Source organism: Pelobates fuscus, chromosome 1 (assembly GCF_036172605.1).
Source record: "Pelobates fuscus isolate aPelFus1 chromosome 1, aPelFus1.pri, whole genome shotgun sequence".
Classification (NCBI taxonomy): Eukaryota; Metazoa; Chordata; class Amphibia; order Anura; family Pelobatidae; genus Pelobates; species Pelobates fuscus.
The window spans coordinates 245,771,691-245,791,825 of NC_086317.1; the positions used below are offsets into that span (position 1 = coordinate 245,771,691).

The 20,135-nt window shown below is 40.2% G+C and overlaps 1 protein-coding gene across 9 annotated transcripts in view; it reads left to right on the forward strand.

Moving 5' to 3' along the window:
- The window catches only part of COL16A1 (collagen type XVI alpha 1 chain), a 178,651-nt gene that overhangs the window by 32,846 nt on the left and 125,670 nt on the right, over positions 1 to 20,135 (forward strand). For all 9 annotated transcript variants that reach the window (XM_063456263.1, XM_063456273.1, XM_063456317.1 and 6 more), the window contains exons 9-11: positions 4,297 to 4,341; positions 6,816 to 6,851; positions 13,791 to 13,817. In XM_063456263.1, coding sequence (XP_063312333.1) covers positions 4,297 to 4,341; positions 6,816 to 6,851; positions 13,791 to 13,817 — 108 coding nt within the window. The remainder of the gene's footprint in view (positions 1 to 4,296; positions 4,342 to 6,815; positions 6,852 to 13,790; positions 13,818 to 20,135) is intronic.

A 20,135-nucleotide genomic window follows, 5' to 3' on the forward strand; every position in this document is an offset into this window, starting at 1 on the left:
TAATTAAGACATGTTTTATTAGGAAATCAATGCAGGCTTATTTGTAATAATTCATTCGACATTTCATTTTCTATTGAGCATCCATAAATTCTAAAGTACATGGTGTAAATTGTCAAAGTTAAAATGTTCCTCACATCTGTTCTTTCAGCTTTCAGTATGAGTTCAATCCTAATAACCCCTGAATGTTACTTTGAACCCCTCATCTGTTTTTCGTCTTTAATAAATGGTCACGTGTTGGATGGCTTGTGGAGGATCCTTGCTGTCTGTAAATCTAAGACCGATAAAGCAAAATGCAAAAAAAAAGGGAGGATGGAAGAAGGAGGGAGAGAAGGGTAGATGTGGTAAAGCCACCCGAAACGCATTACATAAACCTCAAAAACCATTAGTGGTGAAGGGTTTGGAAAGAAACCGTCTTATTTCTGCTTAACGTGGCTCCATCTAAATGCTGACTAAGCAAGACTCTTTTAACTCCATTTCTTGGGAACACAGTGAAAAAAAACTGGCCAAGAAAAGGAATAGCAGGGAAACTGAGCAAGATTTCCGAAAGATCCCTGGCTGCACTGTAATGCTATAAATATATCCACAATATTAAAGAAACCGTAGAGCCGCACAAAGAAAATATATCATCAAAGCCTTGTGACACGTACATTTGTCTCATTTTACAATTGCCCAATCCCTCAACGCAAATGTGACAGAATTCAACATTTTGTCAACATCTGGACAATTTCCATAATGAAAACAAATCTTTGCCAAAGATATTCAAAAAACCTAAGTCCAAACGTGTCCAAATTTCATACATTTTATAAAAAAAACATGAATGCACTAGTTAGACGGTCAGCACATATGTCATCTCAATTTTTCCATCTCTAGCTTTGCAGTTGAAATGAAGAACAGACTAAATCATCTGTTTTACATATAAATAAGCAAAGACGTGTCCGAGTGCATATTTGTATATGCATACACACGTATACATAAATTCCGTTCCTGTGATAATTATTTATAACTGACCGTAATATTTTTACCCTTACTCTGTGACTGTGTACAATTTTCCTACCTAAAATATATATATATATATATAAATAAAAGTGAAAACTATTTGAATTGGCTTTGAAATGTAGATCTAGAATGCTGACACACTGAACGGTGTCTCTTTGACATTCTGAATCTGTGAAGGCCTGGGTCTTATTCTGTAGAACAAACTCCATTCATGCTCCTTAGTGTGCATGCATCACTCTTTCCACTGCTATGTTCAGCCAGAAATATGGAAAAGGGAAGAGACGGACGGTGGGGAAGTGGTTTGCTGAGCCAGATAGGGGAGGAGAATGTCCTGCTTCTGAGGTTTCAAAAGCCTTCCAAGAACGAAGGAAATGAAAAGAGATTTTGTTCTTGGTGTGTGGGAACAATTCATTCCACGTACAGCTAGACTATAACAAAGGAATGTTAGTCTGTGAGTTTGTACAAATAATTTAGGACATGCTACCCAAAAATCCACAGCTAGCACACAACATTGCTCACCTTAGTATTGGCAATTGGCCTTCAGCTCAGAATCTTACTCAAGTCTCACATACACTTTTCAGACTTGTTTCTGCCCACATTCATTACAATGCTCTAACTGCTCATACTCTACTTTGCATTTGTTCTGAAATTCCCCTTGCCAATAAGCAGTGAGACTCCATGCAATGGTATCATCCCAATGCACGTATTTTCTGTTGCCTTACTCATGGCAGTATACTATTCAACATCGTTCATACTTTCAGGGACTGAGGCTGTGTATATCCGCGTCTAATTTCAGTGAAACAAAGTCTAGATCATTCTTCTAATATTACTGTTATTACAGGAGCCAAGTAGAGTAAAGCTGATGCTTTTCTTGTAGTAAGTACATTTATACCAATGTTCTTCAGACACATTATACATAGTGATATGTACCTTCTCCTTTAAACACATTTGCACAGTACCTTTCTTACAAGCAAGAAAATTAGGCTAGGACAACAAGAAACAAGTTATTTATCATTCGTCTGTAACTTTCTGAGCTGCCTAATGTTTAACTTCCGAGGCCAATCCATGCAGGTGTTAAAAGCCCTTCAGAAATTGAGTGGCAATCAGGATGCTTGGCAGATTGCCAGTACAGGCTGTCCAAAAGTATTGTAACATAATAAAAATTCCTCGCTACAATATTAGCCAACATTTAAAGTGTTGAATAGTGCATTAATTGTACCTGTATTGATTTTTTTTCTTTCTGAGTGCTGAACACGCCTGGTAATATAATGTTCCTGATGCTGTGTCCATTGAGAATTAATGTTTGTAACCGGTGTATGTTTTTTGTCTTGATGTTGGATTTTTTTTAATAAAGGCTAGCCTTATTCACACACAAAGATTGCTGAAGGGCACACACTTTTAGATGCATCACATTGATGATAACCAGATAATGGCAAATATGATTTTGTTGTGTATGTGGGAGAGAGAGATTGGAATTATGTTTTGACAGGTTTCAGTTTATGTTGGGAGAAAGATGCATCTGTTTCTGTATATTTTCAGGATGCTCCTCACCATCGGATGTGTGACATAATGCGGAGGATTCTCTATTTCTAGCAGGCTTATGGTTGCCTTGTGGCTAATCCTGCTCTGCGAACAGGAACAATCCTGACATTGTTTCCTTGTCTTTTCTGAGATTTTGGAGGCTCTCTCTATTGTATCAGGCATTGTGACAGGTGTGATTATACCTGAATGTCTGATTGTAGGTAATGCATTTTAGTTTTCAAGACAATAACAAACTGGCTGCTGGGACTAAAAGGCTGATATTTGTGAGGAAGTGTCATGATAATGAGGTTGTATGTGCAAAAGTAAGTTTCCATGTAACTTCTGGAGTCCCTCTTTACTTGCTGTTCATATGATCACAATGTCATGTATATGATGTTCGCTGAGTTAGGTGCATATGTAGTAATTTTCCAACATTGCCATAAACCGATTTGCAAATGTTGGTGCCATTCATGACTCCTTTTTCAGAAAGTTCAAGTCCAGCCATGTGTGAAATTATTGCTGGTGAGTAGAAACCTGTTCAAGGTTTTTTGGCACAGTGGCAGAATTAACATTATAAGTAGTGGAGACAGGATGTTCTGAGGTAAAGTCAGCTTATTTGTGGCTAGAAATTTGTGGCATCCTGACAGTAACTGTCAGGATACGTAGCTACCCAACACGCAGTGTGTATATGATAATAAATATGACAACGTATACCGGTCCTTAGAGTGGCCGGGTTTAACGTTGTTAGGTAGAGAATGGTCAGGGACAAGCCGAGTCAGAGAGACCAGATAGCAGAGAAGCGAAAACCAATAGCCGAGTCACAGGATTACAGAATGGAGAATAGTTAGAATAGCCGAGTTCAATAAACCAGAAATTCAGAAAATACACAAGCACTATTGGGAACAAAACTAGAACCACAACAGGGAAATTATCCTTGCCTTATTGTGCCTTTTTATAGTCTGAGGCTTTAATTCTATAACCACGCCCCAAAACAGTCGAATTTGAAAGTTTTGGCAGTCCGTAACGTAATTTTTATCATGAAGCTGGCGCGTGAGAAGAGGAAAGCAAATGTGGGAAGTGTCTCTCTCCACCATATGGGCATCTCCACGCTGTTTATCAGCCTGGGCTACAACAGGTACTGTGACAGTAACAGAGTACTTTTTCACCAGAAGTTCAAAGAGAGATATATTTTTTAAATGTAGCAATGACTGATGTAACACCAATTCCTGGATTTCCATTTTAGTGTATTTTTGGTAGCATGAACAAAAAGCCCATATTTGTATCCACAGGTATCACAGGCTTTCAAAATCCTGGGGGTAGCCTTTGTATAATCACTTGTACATTATATACTGTTATAATAGCATTATTACATCTTTTATAATACCCATATAATCCTTCTTGTCTTGCCTAGTGTAGGTTTGGGTGCATTGATATTGAAGTATTGTGTGTTTTTGAAGTTATAGATCTTTGTCTATATTGTCATCAATTCCTTCACACATTTCTGAAGAGATTGTCAGTATTATTTTACCACTGTCCAGTCATGCGTATTTCTAAATATAATTGTGTCTAAATACTATGCAAGCTTTAAACCTAAAGATGGTAAGAGTCTAATGTGCCTGAAGCACAAATTTTAGTGGTAGTGAACGTTTGCATTCTAAATCTACTCATCTCCTGCATTTCTACTGTTAACCATACACTACTTATTATTGCTATGTATGTAAAGTGTCTCCAGCTAGATGCAATTATACTTTATAATATATATATATATTTTATTTATAGGGCGAGAAGGTGAATTCTGGGATGCCAGTGGAGCTACCACCAGAGGTGAGTGTGAGATTTGTGTGGACTGTATTTGGAAAGCACGCTTGTTCAATCTTCCAATGCAGCCCTTCCCATCACAACTTTAGTAAAAGGTGTTTCATTTTCAGGTTATGTAGGCACTAGGACAGAGAGACATCATATGGTACATACTGCAGAATATAGAATGATTCAGTAAATATTTCAAGCATGACACTTTTAGACAGTAAGCAGTGAAAGCATATCTCTGCTCTAGGGCTTATTTGTTGGCAGTGTTTCATGTGGGTCATGACTCAATTATCATGCTTATGCTGTCTGTGGCATACTACTCTCAGCTCTGCACTCAAGACCCTTTGTTGGAGCGTGTTCCCAATTAGAATAACCTGAGTTATTGGATATAATGAAAAACGTGGACATCAAAAGCCTCATTATGTGTCATATACAGTAATCTGAAATGTACATCTCAAGTAACTTTTATATAAACAACAATAGTTATGCAGCATTAAAATTTGATCCATGATTCCAGAGATGTATATTTTATGATGATGGCTATTGACCAGTTCAGAGGAATTGCAGTAGTGGAACTAGAAAGAAAACCCATTCTACTAGAGTACAAAAAAAGCATTTAAAATGGTCTTACATAGTGTGTAAATGTGATGCAATATAGACACACAGTCACTGTTAGGGCATCATAACAGTTGTTGCAACTTTGTAAAACTGATAACATTGTCTGGTGTTGTAAACTGCAGATTTTGCCATTTTTCTGGTCTGAATGTGCTTTTTCAAGTTAAAGAACATAGCTTACGGGTCCATAGCGGGTAGTTCATTTGGCTTTAAGAGAAGACAGGGAGAGACTTATTGCACAGTGCAGTATTTGCAAAATATGTGTCAGGTAAATATAAATAATATCTGCTAATAAACACTTTGATTGCTACTTATTTCAGAAGATTTGTTTCGCTAAGACAGCTTAGGCAAACCCTCTAATCAAGATGTAATCACTGTTCGGAAAAATCACACAATCTTCAGGTGGGCGCCGGGCTAGCAGGAGAAGAAGCCAAGCTGAATAGAGATTAGAGCAAGTGGGGACTTGTCATGTAAAATGTTAGAAATGTGGCACTGGATGGTTAGTCTTTTTAATGAGCTCGGGGTCAGTTCATGATCAAAGTCCTATTTATATGTGATCCTGTTCCTGATAACAGTGGGATATGCATTTTATCTGCCAAACATTCACAAACAGATTAATGTGTTTTTTATCAACCCATCTAACCTCACTAGCTATGGATGCTGTATGCTCCTGTACGTTTTAGGCAGAGACAGCACAACCCTTTTAAAGTATTTTCTAGTATGTATTTATTGCTTGAAAATTGCTGTGGAAATTAACTGATCGCTTATGTGGCATGGGATGAAACAGAATATGATCAATTGCAGGGGCCTGTTAAATCTCCCGGAGCATAGGGCCCTTGCAGGCTTAATTGAGAGGAGGTGGATAATAAGAGAAGAAAAAGATCAGAGGTCACTACAAAGAAAATAAAAGCACAAAGCGTTTGAACACCTGTAGTGCAAACACCTGAACTGTGTTTACTAAGGCATGGGAGACATTTTCACTGGTCTATTGGATTAAGTTATATTTAATGTCTGGAAAGTGCAGAGCTGAAATGGTAACCCTTCCTTTTCCTCTAATTACTATCATCGTGGCTGCAATGACTTGCACTGTAACGTCATATCTTTACAGTCTCAAACGAGTTCTCAGCTTTCATGGCTCACTCCTACAAAACCGTAGCCTTGAGAACCTCTTGGAGGTCTCTCGTGTGCCTGGCAAAAATGATGGCTTACTGTTGTGGCTGTCTCTCATTTTGGCAGTCAGATTTGCTGTGGTTGATTTACTATAAAGTACAGTGACTACTGAACCTGTCATAGTGCCAGTTGCTGTCAGTGTTACTTTATATTGTTATCTAGTTCTGTCTAACTTCGGCATAAAACTGAGAGTTTCTGCTATCTCTAACAGAGGAATAGGCAGACTGGACTGCACTCACTGGACCATCATTCATTTTGCCCATTTCTATATTTGGCAATCATCATGTGAGGGGACCTGGAGGTTACACCCCATGGGTTCCTGATGCTATTAGTACATTTATCAGTGCTGCCAGATACCAGCAACATCTGGAGAAAATTGCAAAATGCCTGAAGTACACATCAAATGTATGTGTTAGCATTTGAAAAGCTTGGCAATTCCCTTTATACTGCAAATTAACCCATAGAGATCAGAGTTTAGTAAGTGGAATGCTAACGATTCAGTGATTGTTCCAGCATTGTTAGGTTGATAGTGGACTTTGGGAGCTGTCACTCCATTGAGCATTACAACTGGTTATTAATCCAGCCAATCCTATATTGCACTAGCTATTGACCAGTTAACAATATGCTATGAGCCAAGTGTTAAGTGCATGTGTGTGAATTCAGTAGATGGATGCTGTTAACTTTGTTTCTCTTTGCTCTTTCTCTAGTGTGCATCGTGTGCTTTCCAGCTCCCTGAAGCCAATGTAAGTATGCGCCATAATAGAGAACATATTTATGGGATGGGTGTCAAGGTAACAGTATATTCTGTTGTTTATACACCTTTTCAAAAAGAAAAAAAAAAAAGTCTGGAAATTAGACCTTAGCCGTTACAGACACGGAAAAAGTAAGAGCAGATGTTATTGTCCATTTCTGTGTTATATCTAGTTCAGTACTGCACATGTGGTGACATCTGGTTTTGAAATATAACAAAAAAAAAAAACTACTTCCAGCTATTGATGGGTTCAACAATGGCCCTTGATCATCTATAAACTGTACTCACTTACTAGTAACATTGCTCAATTCCCATTTCCTGGAATGTTTCCAAAATATAAAATTTTCTTTGTAGTTTTATTTCTCCATTTTTTTTTTTTAAATACAATGAATGATGCACTTTACCATGGACCACCATAAAACTTCATTAATAAACAAATAGTTGGCAAAGTAACATATTATTATAGTTTACTACATTCATTGCATGTTAGATGAGTTTATTGGAGATGACAAGAATCAACAAGTCATATAGGATAAGGCAACGTTTAATAAGAATTCTGATTTCTCAGTGGGTGAGGATCGGTCATTTCTAACACACAGCACCCTGTAATGTCCCAGACACTTTACTATAAAAATAAAGGACCTTAACACACTTGCTTATGCTGTACCATGACAAGTGTTATCTGCTGCTTTTGTTGTGATTGAGATTTGTAGACGTTCAGGCTGAAGAGTTAATTTCAGTGCTTCTTGAACTATATAACAGTTTGTGTAGCTATTTCTAGAAGTCATAAAACATAGAGTTTTAAGACCATTAATTCCTTTGATGTCACAGGTCAATTGTGATGGCTTAAAGACTTTGTTTGGAATGTCTTTAATTAACAGCTGGATGACTGCAAGGCAGCTGTGCTCGACTTGCACTGCATATAGCTGACAAATTGTGCCCCTTTATTCCAGAATATCTGCAGGCCATTTCAGTGGCTCCCATTGAAACACCAGTTATCTTTTTTTAAGCTGCTGGCAGATTGTACTTTGTCTCAGCTAATGCAATGTATCTGCTTTAGCTAATGCTTACTTGGCGACTAAATTGCTAAGTGATCCTAGCGTTGGAAAGGTTTGGAGGGATAACGTAGAAGTGCTCTGCATTATCTTGGTAAAAGATGAGGAGCTGAGCTTTGGGTGCCAAAACGAGTCCTGGGTTTTGTGAAACTGCATCAAAATGGTTTGACAGCACCCTAATACTCATTGCGCCACCATTGCAGCATGACCATTTAATGTAGGTGATCTAGACCATAATTTAGGTATGGCTTGTCTACCATATGGTATGTCAAGCAGCTAATTATGTGAAATCTAGAGCAGGACTCAATGATATTATAATTATCTGCTAATCAGTAAGGATAATATGTATTCAGAGTAAGGCAAGAGATACAACTAACAATAGCACAGTAGATTCAAAAATCTAGAGTATGAAAAGCTAGTCATCTAGTTTTAGAATATTTAAAACACTACAGTGTTATGTCAAACAGCTAATTATAGTACATTTCTATAAAATATACATATATAAATGCAGTAATATGGCAAGTCAGTCAACTAGGATAATACATATAACAGTGCTGTCAAGCATTTTAATGAGGATGATAATATATAATTTATAAGCTATGTGCTGAGATAGCAGGCTCCTGTTCAATCAGCGTGGTGGTACCTGGATAAAGTACAGAACGTTTTTAACCAGTATTCCGTCTCATGGTCTCAATTAGGGCACAAGATTACTTTGATTGCATATTCCTGTTCACCAGATGTGGAACTGAGAAATAAAGTCCTTTGGAGATATGAGCTCTGCTTAACCACAGGGAAACTTAATCCTTGTGGTTAAGCAGAGCTCATTAACGTGGCACAATGTGCGAAATGAACAGTGATCTCATCAATTATCAATGTATATACCAGGTAGCAAGGGACACTCCACCACATAGCAAATTGGCTTCCCAATCCAAAGCTAAGGAAAATGGTACTGGAGCCTTTACTAATTCATGCATGAGCTCAGATATACTGTTCTTCTTTCATGTAGCAAAACACTGCAAACTCAGTGCTTACTCTGTGGCATTATTAAACAGCCCAGTAAATCATGACTGCATCTAAGTAACTAGAACCCTTTTAGCAGAGAAATGTCACCTGGACTGGACCTCCGTAGTAGAATTGACCTATGCATGCTTTTGTCCATTTTTGAGGAGGGCTCATAGACTACATTTGTAACACTGATCATGCCTTTATATACTGTATATATAATGATTTATGCATCTAGAACAGTATATGATATGCTGGGTCTGTTAGCCAATGTAAGTAGAGTAGTTTGAAACATGAAAAGCAGTGTTAGCTCTGTCAGTATTATTGAAAACTTATATGTCAGTATTATTGGAAAATCCAAAAACGTATAACAAACCAGGCAGCAGTTTATAAATGTTGAGGAGGATTTTACAAAATATGGTATGCAGTACTCTCCCCCCACAGCTGTATGTATGGGTCTGGAAAGAATGCCCCATGTTAGGTGTTATAGGAAAGATGGACGTATTATTACAGGAATATCTTGTCTGCTGAGTTAAGATGGAAAATATTTCAGAACAAAAGCAGCTGTGTGTTGATACCAGGTGTTATATACCTGTAGGTTGGGTTTATAATATCTATCCTGCGCCAGGACTCACACATGGGAGGGAAAATGCATGTTTATATCTTTTTTTCCTAATAACGTGGTCATTTCTTAGTTTTTATGCCTGCAGGGGCAGGGAGTAGTGCTGTACATGCTCCAGACGTCTGCAAATGAGTTATTAATGACTGATCGAACACACTGAAACAGCAACAAAGTGAAATCTGATGGTAGATAAGTACAACGTCTCTACACGTTCAGGCTTGAAACCTTAAGCCGAACCTTCTATATATAATAATAATTTTGTGTTCAAAGATATATATTACATATTAGGTATATATTATTTGTAGTGACTTAGATGAATACTCTAAGGTTAAGGAATACTTTCAAATAAACATTACACTTACCTTTAATCCAGTACAAGGCAGTCTCCTATCAGCAGCCGCTCTGCCTTCTTTAGGATCATCAGCATTGATCTTGTTCCAATCCAAATCTAATGCTGGGTGCACCCTGGTGCCCTTCCCCCACGCAAGTACTAAAACCATTAAAGGACCACTATAGGCACCCAGACCGCTTCACTTTAATGAAATGGCATGGGTGCCAGGACCATCTAGGGTTAACCCTGCAGCTGTAAACATAGGGTTAATCCAGCCTCGAGTCTAGTAGTTGTCTCATTGACAGCCGCTAGAGGCACTTCCGTGCTTCTCACTGTGATTTTCACAGTGAGAAGACGCCAGCATCCATAGGAAAGCATTGAGAAATGCTTTCCTATGGACTGACTGAATGCGCGCGCGGCATTCAGCGGATGACGTCGGAAGAGGGAGGTGAGTCCCCAGCGCAGAGGCTGCGCTGGAGAAAGGTAAGAATTTAACCCCTTCCTCCCCCTACAGCCGTGCGGGATTGGGACCCTGAGGGAGGGGGGACCCAAAGACCCTATAGAGCCAGGAAAACAAGTTTGTTTTCCTGGCACTATAGTGGTCCTTTAAGTAACATTCTGATTTTTAACTTGGCTCCTCCAGGTGCTGCCCCCTACCTCCTCTCAGTTAGAAGCTCTCAGATCATTGGCTGAGAGCGATCAGTTGACATTCTCAGACTGTGAGCTGGCCCTGCACTGCAGGGCTTAGCTGGGGAGTTCTAACAGGAGCTTTTAACCCCTTAAGGACACATGACATGTGGGACATGTCATGATTCCCTTTTATTCCTGAAGTTTGGTCCTTAAGAGGTTAAGCAGAATCGCCAGAATCCTGACAGCGTGAAGAAGGTTGGGAGCAGCATTTATTATGCAATTTGACTACTTACATGGTTGGGGGGAGGTGGGGGGCACTAATGCATTCCAGGTACTTTATGCTTCAGTGTTTATTTTGCATGAGTGTAACTTTCAAATGGAGTAAATATCTACATGGAAATAAGGGCAGCAGAATGGTTTGATCATGTGCACAGCTTATATGGAAAAGTAAAAAACTACAGTTATTTTATGTGAGGGTTATTCACAATGCCATATATAATACAACTGATAAATTCTAGTGTGACAATCTGATTAAAAGTCCTAGCATAATCTGATAAAGTTGTAAACTGTGGCGAAAGTAACCTCGCCACTGGTTTTTGGAGGGGCCTGTTTGCCAGCCTCCTACCCTGTGACTATGACCTGACTTAAATACTTTAAACAGGCTCTATTCATGTGAGTTATGTACTTTTGTACTCCAGGCAGAGAGACCGACCACTAGCCATGATTCCCTGGAACTGTTTTGGGCATAGGACCATGTGCACGGTCGGTCAAAAATAAGACTTCCAGGAAACTCCTGAACCGATCTGGGTAATTTATGGATATTTTGGTCACCCAGATCAGGGCTATCAGGGGATGTAACATTTGTGGGGGTTTGTGTATTTTTAGGGTACTATAGGGGTGTTTTTTTTTTTTTTTTTAAAGTATGTTTTTTCCTGTGCTTGGAGATAATTGGATTAGAATTAGTACAGTTACTGACTCAATTATCTCACAGGCGAGGGATTGTATGTTTGTTATGGGAGTGTCGTACATTTAATTACTGTTAAAGGCCATAAAAGGCCATTGTGGCACCATTAAAATTGAATTCCTGCTTACCCTCAACATAGAGTCTTATCTCATGTGTGGGGGGAAACGGCTGAATCTACCCTGGGGATTGCTATATCACTATACTCCCCTGCAATTATAATCACTAGCTCTTTTAAGAGCTGTTCCTGCTACGCTCTCTGGAGTAGGAGAGGTTCACCCACTGGAAGCTAAATCCTGGTCTTGAGTCCAGGGTGGGTGGAGGACGGCGAGTTCCCAGTCAAGCTGTAATGCTGGATGTGGGGACTACAGTGCTTATGGTGTCTGGTGGAGCCCTTGGAGTCCTCGGTGAGCACTAGGAGCATCAACTGACAGAGGCACCCGGTCGGGGTGCCAGGCGGTCCGTCACATATACCAACTAATAATCCACTTGGACAAACACTTCGATAAAGAATGGGGGATGCACACTCATCAGCCACAACATTAAAACCACTGACAGGTAAACATTGATTATATTGTTACAATGGCAACTGTGAAGGAGTGAAATGTATTAGGCAGCAACAGTCAGTTCTTAAATTTCATGTGAGGCAAGCAGGGAAAATAAGCAAGAGAAAAGATCTGAGTGAATTTGACAAGGGCCAAATAATGATGGCTAGACGATTGGGTTAGAGGGTCTCCGAAACGACAAAACTTGTGGTGTGTTCCTGGTATTCATTGGTTAGTACCTACCAAAAGTGGTGCAAAGAAGGATAACCGGTGAACCTACATCAGGGTCAAGGGTGCTGAAGTCTCATTGATGCACATGGGAAATGAAGGCTAGACCGTCTGGTCCGATCAGCTCTAGGTACTGAAAATTACTGGACATGATAGGAAGGTGTCAAAATACACAGTGCATCACAGTTTGCTGCATATGAGGCAGCGTGGCTGCAGACTGGTCAGAGTGCCCATGATGACCCCTGTCCACCGCCGAAAGCGCCTTCAACAGGAACGTGAGTGTCAGAACTGGACCTTGGAGCAATTGAAGAAGATAGTCTGCCCTGATGAATCACGTTTTCTTTTAGCTCAGGAGGATATCTAGGTGCGTCGATTAACTGGAAGAGATGGCAGCAGGATGCACTATGGGAAGAAGGTAAGCCGAAGTAGGCAGTGTTATGCTCTGGCCAATCTTCTGCTGTGAACCTTGTGTCCTGGCATTTATATAATACCACCTATCTAGAGATTGTTGCAGACCACGTGTGAATGTTGAGAAAATGTCTTAGCTCCTCAGCCGCCATCTTGTTCTTATATCAGCCATGTTTGCCCTCTGTGTGACTTTGTGTGCTTGAAGGGTTAAGTATGGACATGTCTGGGCTCTTTGCTCCAAGTAGTTTTATAAGAAACTGGTTTATCTATTCAATGATTAGAATGGAAATAGGTAAAGGTGCGTTATTACCTCAGGGTGAATGGTCAGAAGTGATTGATTCAGAAGTAGACTGAACTGACCATAGCAGGATGAGTACGTTTAAAGGCAACTAATTACATGGTACTGTGTTTTTATTGCATACATCAAGATACTGATATTTAGTCATTATGCTGTTTCTGGCACTTAAGCTGCGTTCTTTAACTGTATATAAGATATGTGTTTTTCATATAGAGGGAGGGCAGTCTTCTTTGACACTCTCCTTATGCACAAGCAATAAAGGAATCTATGCTTATTCAACTCTTGTGTGAAGAACTTGTGTTTACGTTAATGAGTATTTCACACACATACAACCCTTCATGGTGTTCCTTGATGGCAGTGGACACTTTCAGCAGGATAAAACACCCTTGCACACTGTGAAAATTGTTCAGGAATGGTTTGAGGAGCAACAAAGAGTTCAAGGTGTTTCAAGGTCTTGCCTTGACCTCACAATTCCCCAGATCTCAATCTGATCTGTGGGATGTGATGGATCAACAAATCCAAATCACAGAGGCCCAACCTCACAGCTTGCAGGACTTAAAGGATCTGCTGCTAATGTCTTGGTGCCAGATACCACAGGACACGTTCAGAGATATTTTGTAATCCATGCCTTAATGCATCAGAGTATTCAAGCAAAAAGTGTTTAGCTGTAGAAACGTTTTCTAACTCAACTATAGTCACAATTCAAAGCATAGTGAATGAACCCCTAAATTAAAAGTATCATTTTATAATGATCATTATCTATTCATGCTTGTTTATATTTATCCTTGACCTCATTATACATAAATGTATTACAATTTTCATAATAATTATCCCCCTATGTATTTCTGCAGGTGACAGTGGGACCCCAAGGACCCAGGGTAAGTGACTGTGTATCATGTATGCATTGTGTGTGTCTGTAAATATATATATATTCATATTCTTGTATTCTTCTGTATTTATTGAAGCTGCTTACACTTGTCATCTAAGGGTTAACTAAACACTTGTCAATCAAAGAGCATAACACAGAAAGGTAGTTAAATGCAAATATGTTGTTAGAAATGAAGATTATAGTGCTTACAGTGAGACCCTTAAAGCCAGATACACTAATCTTCTATGAGGCCCTGGCTTGAAGATAACCTTGAGATTTTTAAAATGCTCAGAATTATTGCAAGTACTTAGCACTAACCTATTTCACTAAATGTTGTTCAATTTGCTCAAGTTTATGGGTAACCTTGCTAGTCTCCTTTTTGAAAATTGAAAGCTTTAATTATGAACATCATATATTCAGAGCAATGTTAACGAGTGCAACTAATGGCTGGCATAACCTCACCAGAGCACACTTTTAGGTGTGATGCATTGAGAGGCCGGCGTGAGGATTGTTATCAAAAACAACTTTACATCTGAAATGCTGATGAGTTTTTTAAACATCTCTCTAATTTGTGCCCTGAAAGCTCTGACATGCAAGTAAAAAATATTGAAACTCTTTTAAAGCATGTGTACACTTTAGCTTAAAAAACACACTTAGCACTATAATCACTACAGCTCACCATATTAATTGTGATGCCAAGAGTGAACTGCCCTCCCCCACCCCATTTTTAACTAGTCGAACTGTTTTTGACAGGTTTGACTACTTACCTGGGTTCTGGCAGGAACCAATCCCCACCACCACCAATGCTGGAGAACCAGAAGTTCCTAAGCAGGAAGTCCTCTAAGGCTTCCTGAATCAGACCCTTCAGATCACACTCAGCCAATGAGCTAAGCCTTTAATTGCACTCCAAGACATTCCTGGCACCATAACCACTACACTACAATGTAATATTCTACATTTGAGACAATGTGTAACTTTGTCCCTTTCCCTTGCTTCATATGTGTTGCTGAGAGGTCATGGATGTCCCTATTCTTGTCACGTTTGTTCTTTTAGTGTAACACCGTGGAGAAATGTAGCCGTTTGTTTTTTAATTTATAAACAGTAATAATTTTAAATTAATATTTACTTTGGAACATAATAATAGGGAGATTTTTGAATGTTACTTTGGTCCTTGAAAAGTATGGTAATTTTGAAACTAAAGTTTTACGTAAATCTACAGATATGAATGCCCTCTCCACACACACACATATACATAAAGTAAAGTGAAGATGGAAAGCACTCCAAGGACTTCTTTAAAATGTAACTTTTATTCGTTCCAAATAAAAATGGTCAACGTTTCAGCCCGATACACTCAGGCTTTCCTCAGGACACATCACACAACGAACAATAACCCAATATAAAGCATAAAACATAATGCTTACTTACCCCCCCCTGTGTTGCATCCGACTCTCAGGGCGACCGGAACGAGACTGCCGCGGGCTGATGACGTAAGTCGCAAGCCACGTGGTGCCGCGCTCAATGACGCGACCCCGGAGTCGTTGCCATGGATACCTACATATACAAATCATAAAAAAGCTTTAAAAACAACCCTCGAAGTGAAATCGTAATAGAAGCTGCAACTATAATGTTGATAGGGATCCCAAACAGGCATAAATCCTTTCTAATGGCAAAGTTAAATCTTTAAGCATATTCTGATGCAGAGTAACCATATTGTAATGCTCCTCAAAGAAGACCGACATAGTGGTGCTATACAAGCATCCATAGTAATTAATACAAAACAGGAAATCCAAATAAATTAAATATTACTCGTGTGTACTGCACGGATAGTCAAATAATATAGAGGGAACCTGTAAATATTTTTTCGGGATGGCTGCCACGGTGCTGCAACCAGACCCAACAACGGACTCCTACTCCCATGATTCTCATCCGGTTTAAAAAGTTCTAATTGACTACATATTAGTCATCCAACAGTGATCCTTTAACCACAACTTAAACATAAATCGTGAAAGCAGACTACATATCCATGGCAGACATTCGGTCTTACCATATGAAAGAAAAATTATTGTGCTACATATAAATCCTGCTCAATAATCTACTCCAATGAAAATTGTAACATGATCCAAATAAATCATTCTATACATCTCTAAACTAATTTTACATGATATGGACAGTGTGTAGAATCATATATATATATATATATATATATACACACACACACACACACACACACACATATATATGTTAAAAGGCCTGAACTTGTGGAGGCCTGAATTTGTGGGAGGAGTAAGTCCCCTACTTAAACTCCCAGCCCCTACTCACCTCTGCCTTTCAGCTGATTGTTTTGTCCCCATAGCAACCAGCACTTCCTGTCCAGCTTCCCTCCAGAATTTTTTCCTGTTTCCAGCAGTCAGACGTCCTGACCAGTCCTCCGTCCGTTTGAGGCCTTCCACTCGGTTCCCGGTCAAGGTACCCGGTTTCCGGTCACAAGACCGGCACGTTCACGTAAGTTAGGCGTAGGAAATAGCGCCCCGCTATTTCCCGCCGTTCGGGCCTAAAAACGTAGGGGTAGGCTCCCTCTATCATATTCGTACAAATACACGCTTTTTTAACCGATTTCAGTGTTCACGCCAAAACAGACGAACGCTCGGCACTTTATCACTGCTTTTACATATTCGTACGGAAACTACCGAATCTATTATTATTTATATACACAGTAATATTATTACGGGCATTCTCTTATTTCCGTTTGGTCACCCAGGACCAATCTATTTCGTACGATTAAAACACAAAAACACCTTGCTCTAAATCCATATTCGGCTAGTTCTTATTCAAATAGGCTACAGTATGCACTAAGTTCTATTTCACGAATTCTACTTTTCTTTACGTATATTCCCTGTTCGGTCATATTGTTACTGATACCTTTTTTGTCAGTTTGGGGATATAATTAGCTTGTTTAAAAATCTGCCTTGTGATTTTCTTTCTATGTTAACCAGTTAATTTGTTTTACTACTTTTTAAAATATCCACGTCTATCATAAACGTACGGTTTCTATACACTGTGGCAGGATGGCCAGGCTTGTCACAAACTTCAAATGCAACAGTCAGGATAAAATAGTACTGCAGTTTATTGTCACTTTCCACAATATATACAAGGTTGTGCTCTCCCACAAAATAAAACAAAAAGAAAATAAATCCTACTCCAACTTGGAGACTTACTAAACAACAGTGTTACTAACTATCCAACTGGCCAGCTAATCTAGTTCCCAGTTTTAAACAAAATGAAATACAGCACTTTAAGCAGGTTTCACAGTACCTTTGTCTCAGGCTTAACTGCCTCCTCTCTCCCAGCTGTTAGACTCTCTGATATCTTCAGAGGCTAACCTTTTAAAACCCTAGTGCTGGTTAATTACATTCACCTGGTATATAACATTCAAGGGGTGACTCCCACCAATTAACCCCATCATGCTGGGAATAGAGCACTCCAATCTATTACTAACATAGAAAGCCTCTATGACCTTGCCACAACACATATTTACCTATTAAACACTTCATTTTGTCACATATACTAATAAATACTGTTTATAAACACAATATCCGGCACATAAACGTCTGTACTATTCATTTTCCATATAATCACGCTGTCACATATTTTTGGCTTTACAGACTGCATCGGTTTCTCGCTTTTTCTGCGCTAAAGTTGTTTATTTCAAGGTCTTTTATTACAGGAACAGGTATTGTATTTTATCACTTTGCATTATAAAGCCATAGGCCTAAAATGTTTACATATTGGGTTTTATTACTTACCTCCACACCTGTCGTTAACTATGGAATTTTTCTTCGGTTAACCCTTAGCTCCAGTATTATTCTAGGCTTCCCCCGGTTCTACACAGTTAAACCGTTTCGCATAACGTAAATTCTTTATGTCAAACCAAGGTATAGTTCACAACTCGTTTGTTACTACACCTCATATAAAACCTATCACGGTCTCAAGTTCATTACTACTTTTCCACAGGCTTACGCCCACGGTACGTTAATTCTTTACTATTATTTCTACTCAGACATACGGTCATACAGCCATCAGGCTCTGGAAAACACCAAAACCTGACCCGGTACTCAGCCATACCTTCAGGTACTTACGTCTATACCCAAATACGTCCAATCGTCACCCCAAGGCCTCATCCAGCCTTCTCACAAATATCTATTTCAGCCCAGTCACACACTTAAACCTTCCAGATCCCTCAATGCAGGATCTCACGTTGCGCCCCTAACAAACAACCTACTCCCAATTCAAATCATACGCCACCACGATACGCATAAATACGTCAACATCTGTCTTAAAGCCTCAGGACTCTTCCTCAAGGACCGCATAAGACGAGACTTACCACACTTATTACCACCAGAAGGTTCCAGATACCATTCGCAAGAAGTCAAGGTTAGTATCTACACAACATTCCAGTCCTCTCACCTTATCCTTAAATATACAATCGAACTGGCTACAGGGTCTAGGCTAATGCCTTAGCGCACCCTATCAGAAAACTCGTCCCAGCGAGGCCTTCCATCCCCCCCCACCTCAACACGGAGGTACGGCCCCACGCCCAAATCATAGTTACAAGCCTCGCATGCCCTACTACAGGGCGCTAGTCAGGGCCTCACCTGTCACGGCCACACGTTTTGATTTCTCTCTACTGTCACCGAGAGGCCAACATCCCGCCACCACGTCTGTGGCAACTACGTCATAAGCCAAATCATAGGTAGAGCCTCTCACCGCCACTTGGCATTAGCAGGGCCTCACCTATCCAAACATTCAACAGTTAAGTTTTTCGCTTTGGCATCTAGCATTACAGTCCAGTTCTGCCATATACACCACCCCACATACCCCGCCTACTTACCTTACGCCCCTTCTAATATATCTTTCACATAATCATTCCTTTTAGAATGTCCCAAGAACCTATTCCAACCAAAGAGTTGACAGAAGAAACTCCATTCACGCCTACCAGACCCGGGTCTCCAGGCGAATCACTCACTCTTTCAACCCCCACGTCCTTGAGAGCATGGACTAGTCCCAAAATTACGGCCGAGCTTAGGCTCAGGGGAATCCCCTTTCCGGCCACAGCTAGGAAGGCTGAACTTTATAGGCTACTTACTCACCAAGCCCCCGAGCCCAGGCCAGGGACTAGCTCTCAAGGACAACCACCAAGCAACAGCACGGCCACCCAGGATACCCTGGCAGAGATCTTGGCCAATCTACAGACCCTCAATAGCAGGCTAAGGTGGAAAGCGCCATCTCCTCCCCAGGTACTACCACGGTAGTCCCAGTCGCTTTCACGGCTGTACCTACTATACCAACATGCCCTCCTATACTCCCCCCTCCAGCACCGGGCACAGCCATTACACCATTTGAGTCACCAGCACACTCCGTCCCTGACTATCAGGAAAGATATCCTAGACGGGAAGGATGTGTGTCTGGTGTCCTTGCTCATAGCCTCACAGGATGTACTTGAGAACAAGGCATTCAATTATGGTGATATCTCTGTGGTGCTCAAGACAAGGGATCCCAGGCTTAATCATCTGGTGGATTATCTCACCACAGGGTTCACTAAAGGGTTTCTCACGGGTATTGTAGCCATTCCCCCAGGTACACTAGAATGCCCTAATCTCCAGTCAGCACGTTTAGACCCAGTCTCCATAGACACTCTCATTGCCTCTGAAATCACCAACGGTTTCATGATCGGCCCCTTCACCTCTTCACCATTCTCCTCCTGGCACACTAACCCCATTGGTATTGCTATTCACAAATATTCTAATAAAAAAAAAAAAGTCTAATTATTGATTTATCGGCACCGCACTCCTCTTTTGTTCCAAGCATAAACACACTCATTCCAGCAGACAAATTCTCACTTCAGTACGTAACCATCGACGATGCCATACAGTCCATCATATCATCTGGTAATCGACCCTGGCTTAGCAAAACGGACATCACAAACACGTTTAAATTACTACCCATGCACCCCTCACTCTGGCACTTACACGGTGTTAAATGGCGAGGGAAATATTACTTCTCTACACGACTCACTTTCGGTTCTCGAAGCAGCCCCAAACTGTTCGACATTTTCGCAGAGTCACTATGCTGGCTGCTTCTGAACGTCACCAGGTGTCACTCCGTTATCCACTACCTCGACGACTTTTTACTAATAGAGCCAGGGTCACCTTCACCCACAGCAATCAGAAGCACTACTGCACTATTTTCCACACTTTGTCCACAGCCAAAACTATAGGCCCCACAACTAAATTGACCTTTCTGGGGATAGAACTGAACTCGGTTAACCTCA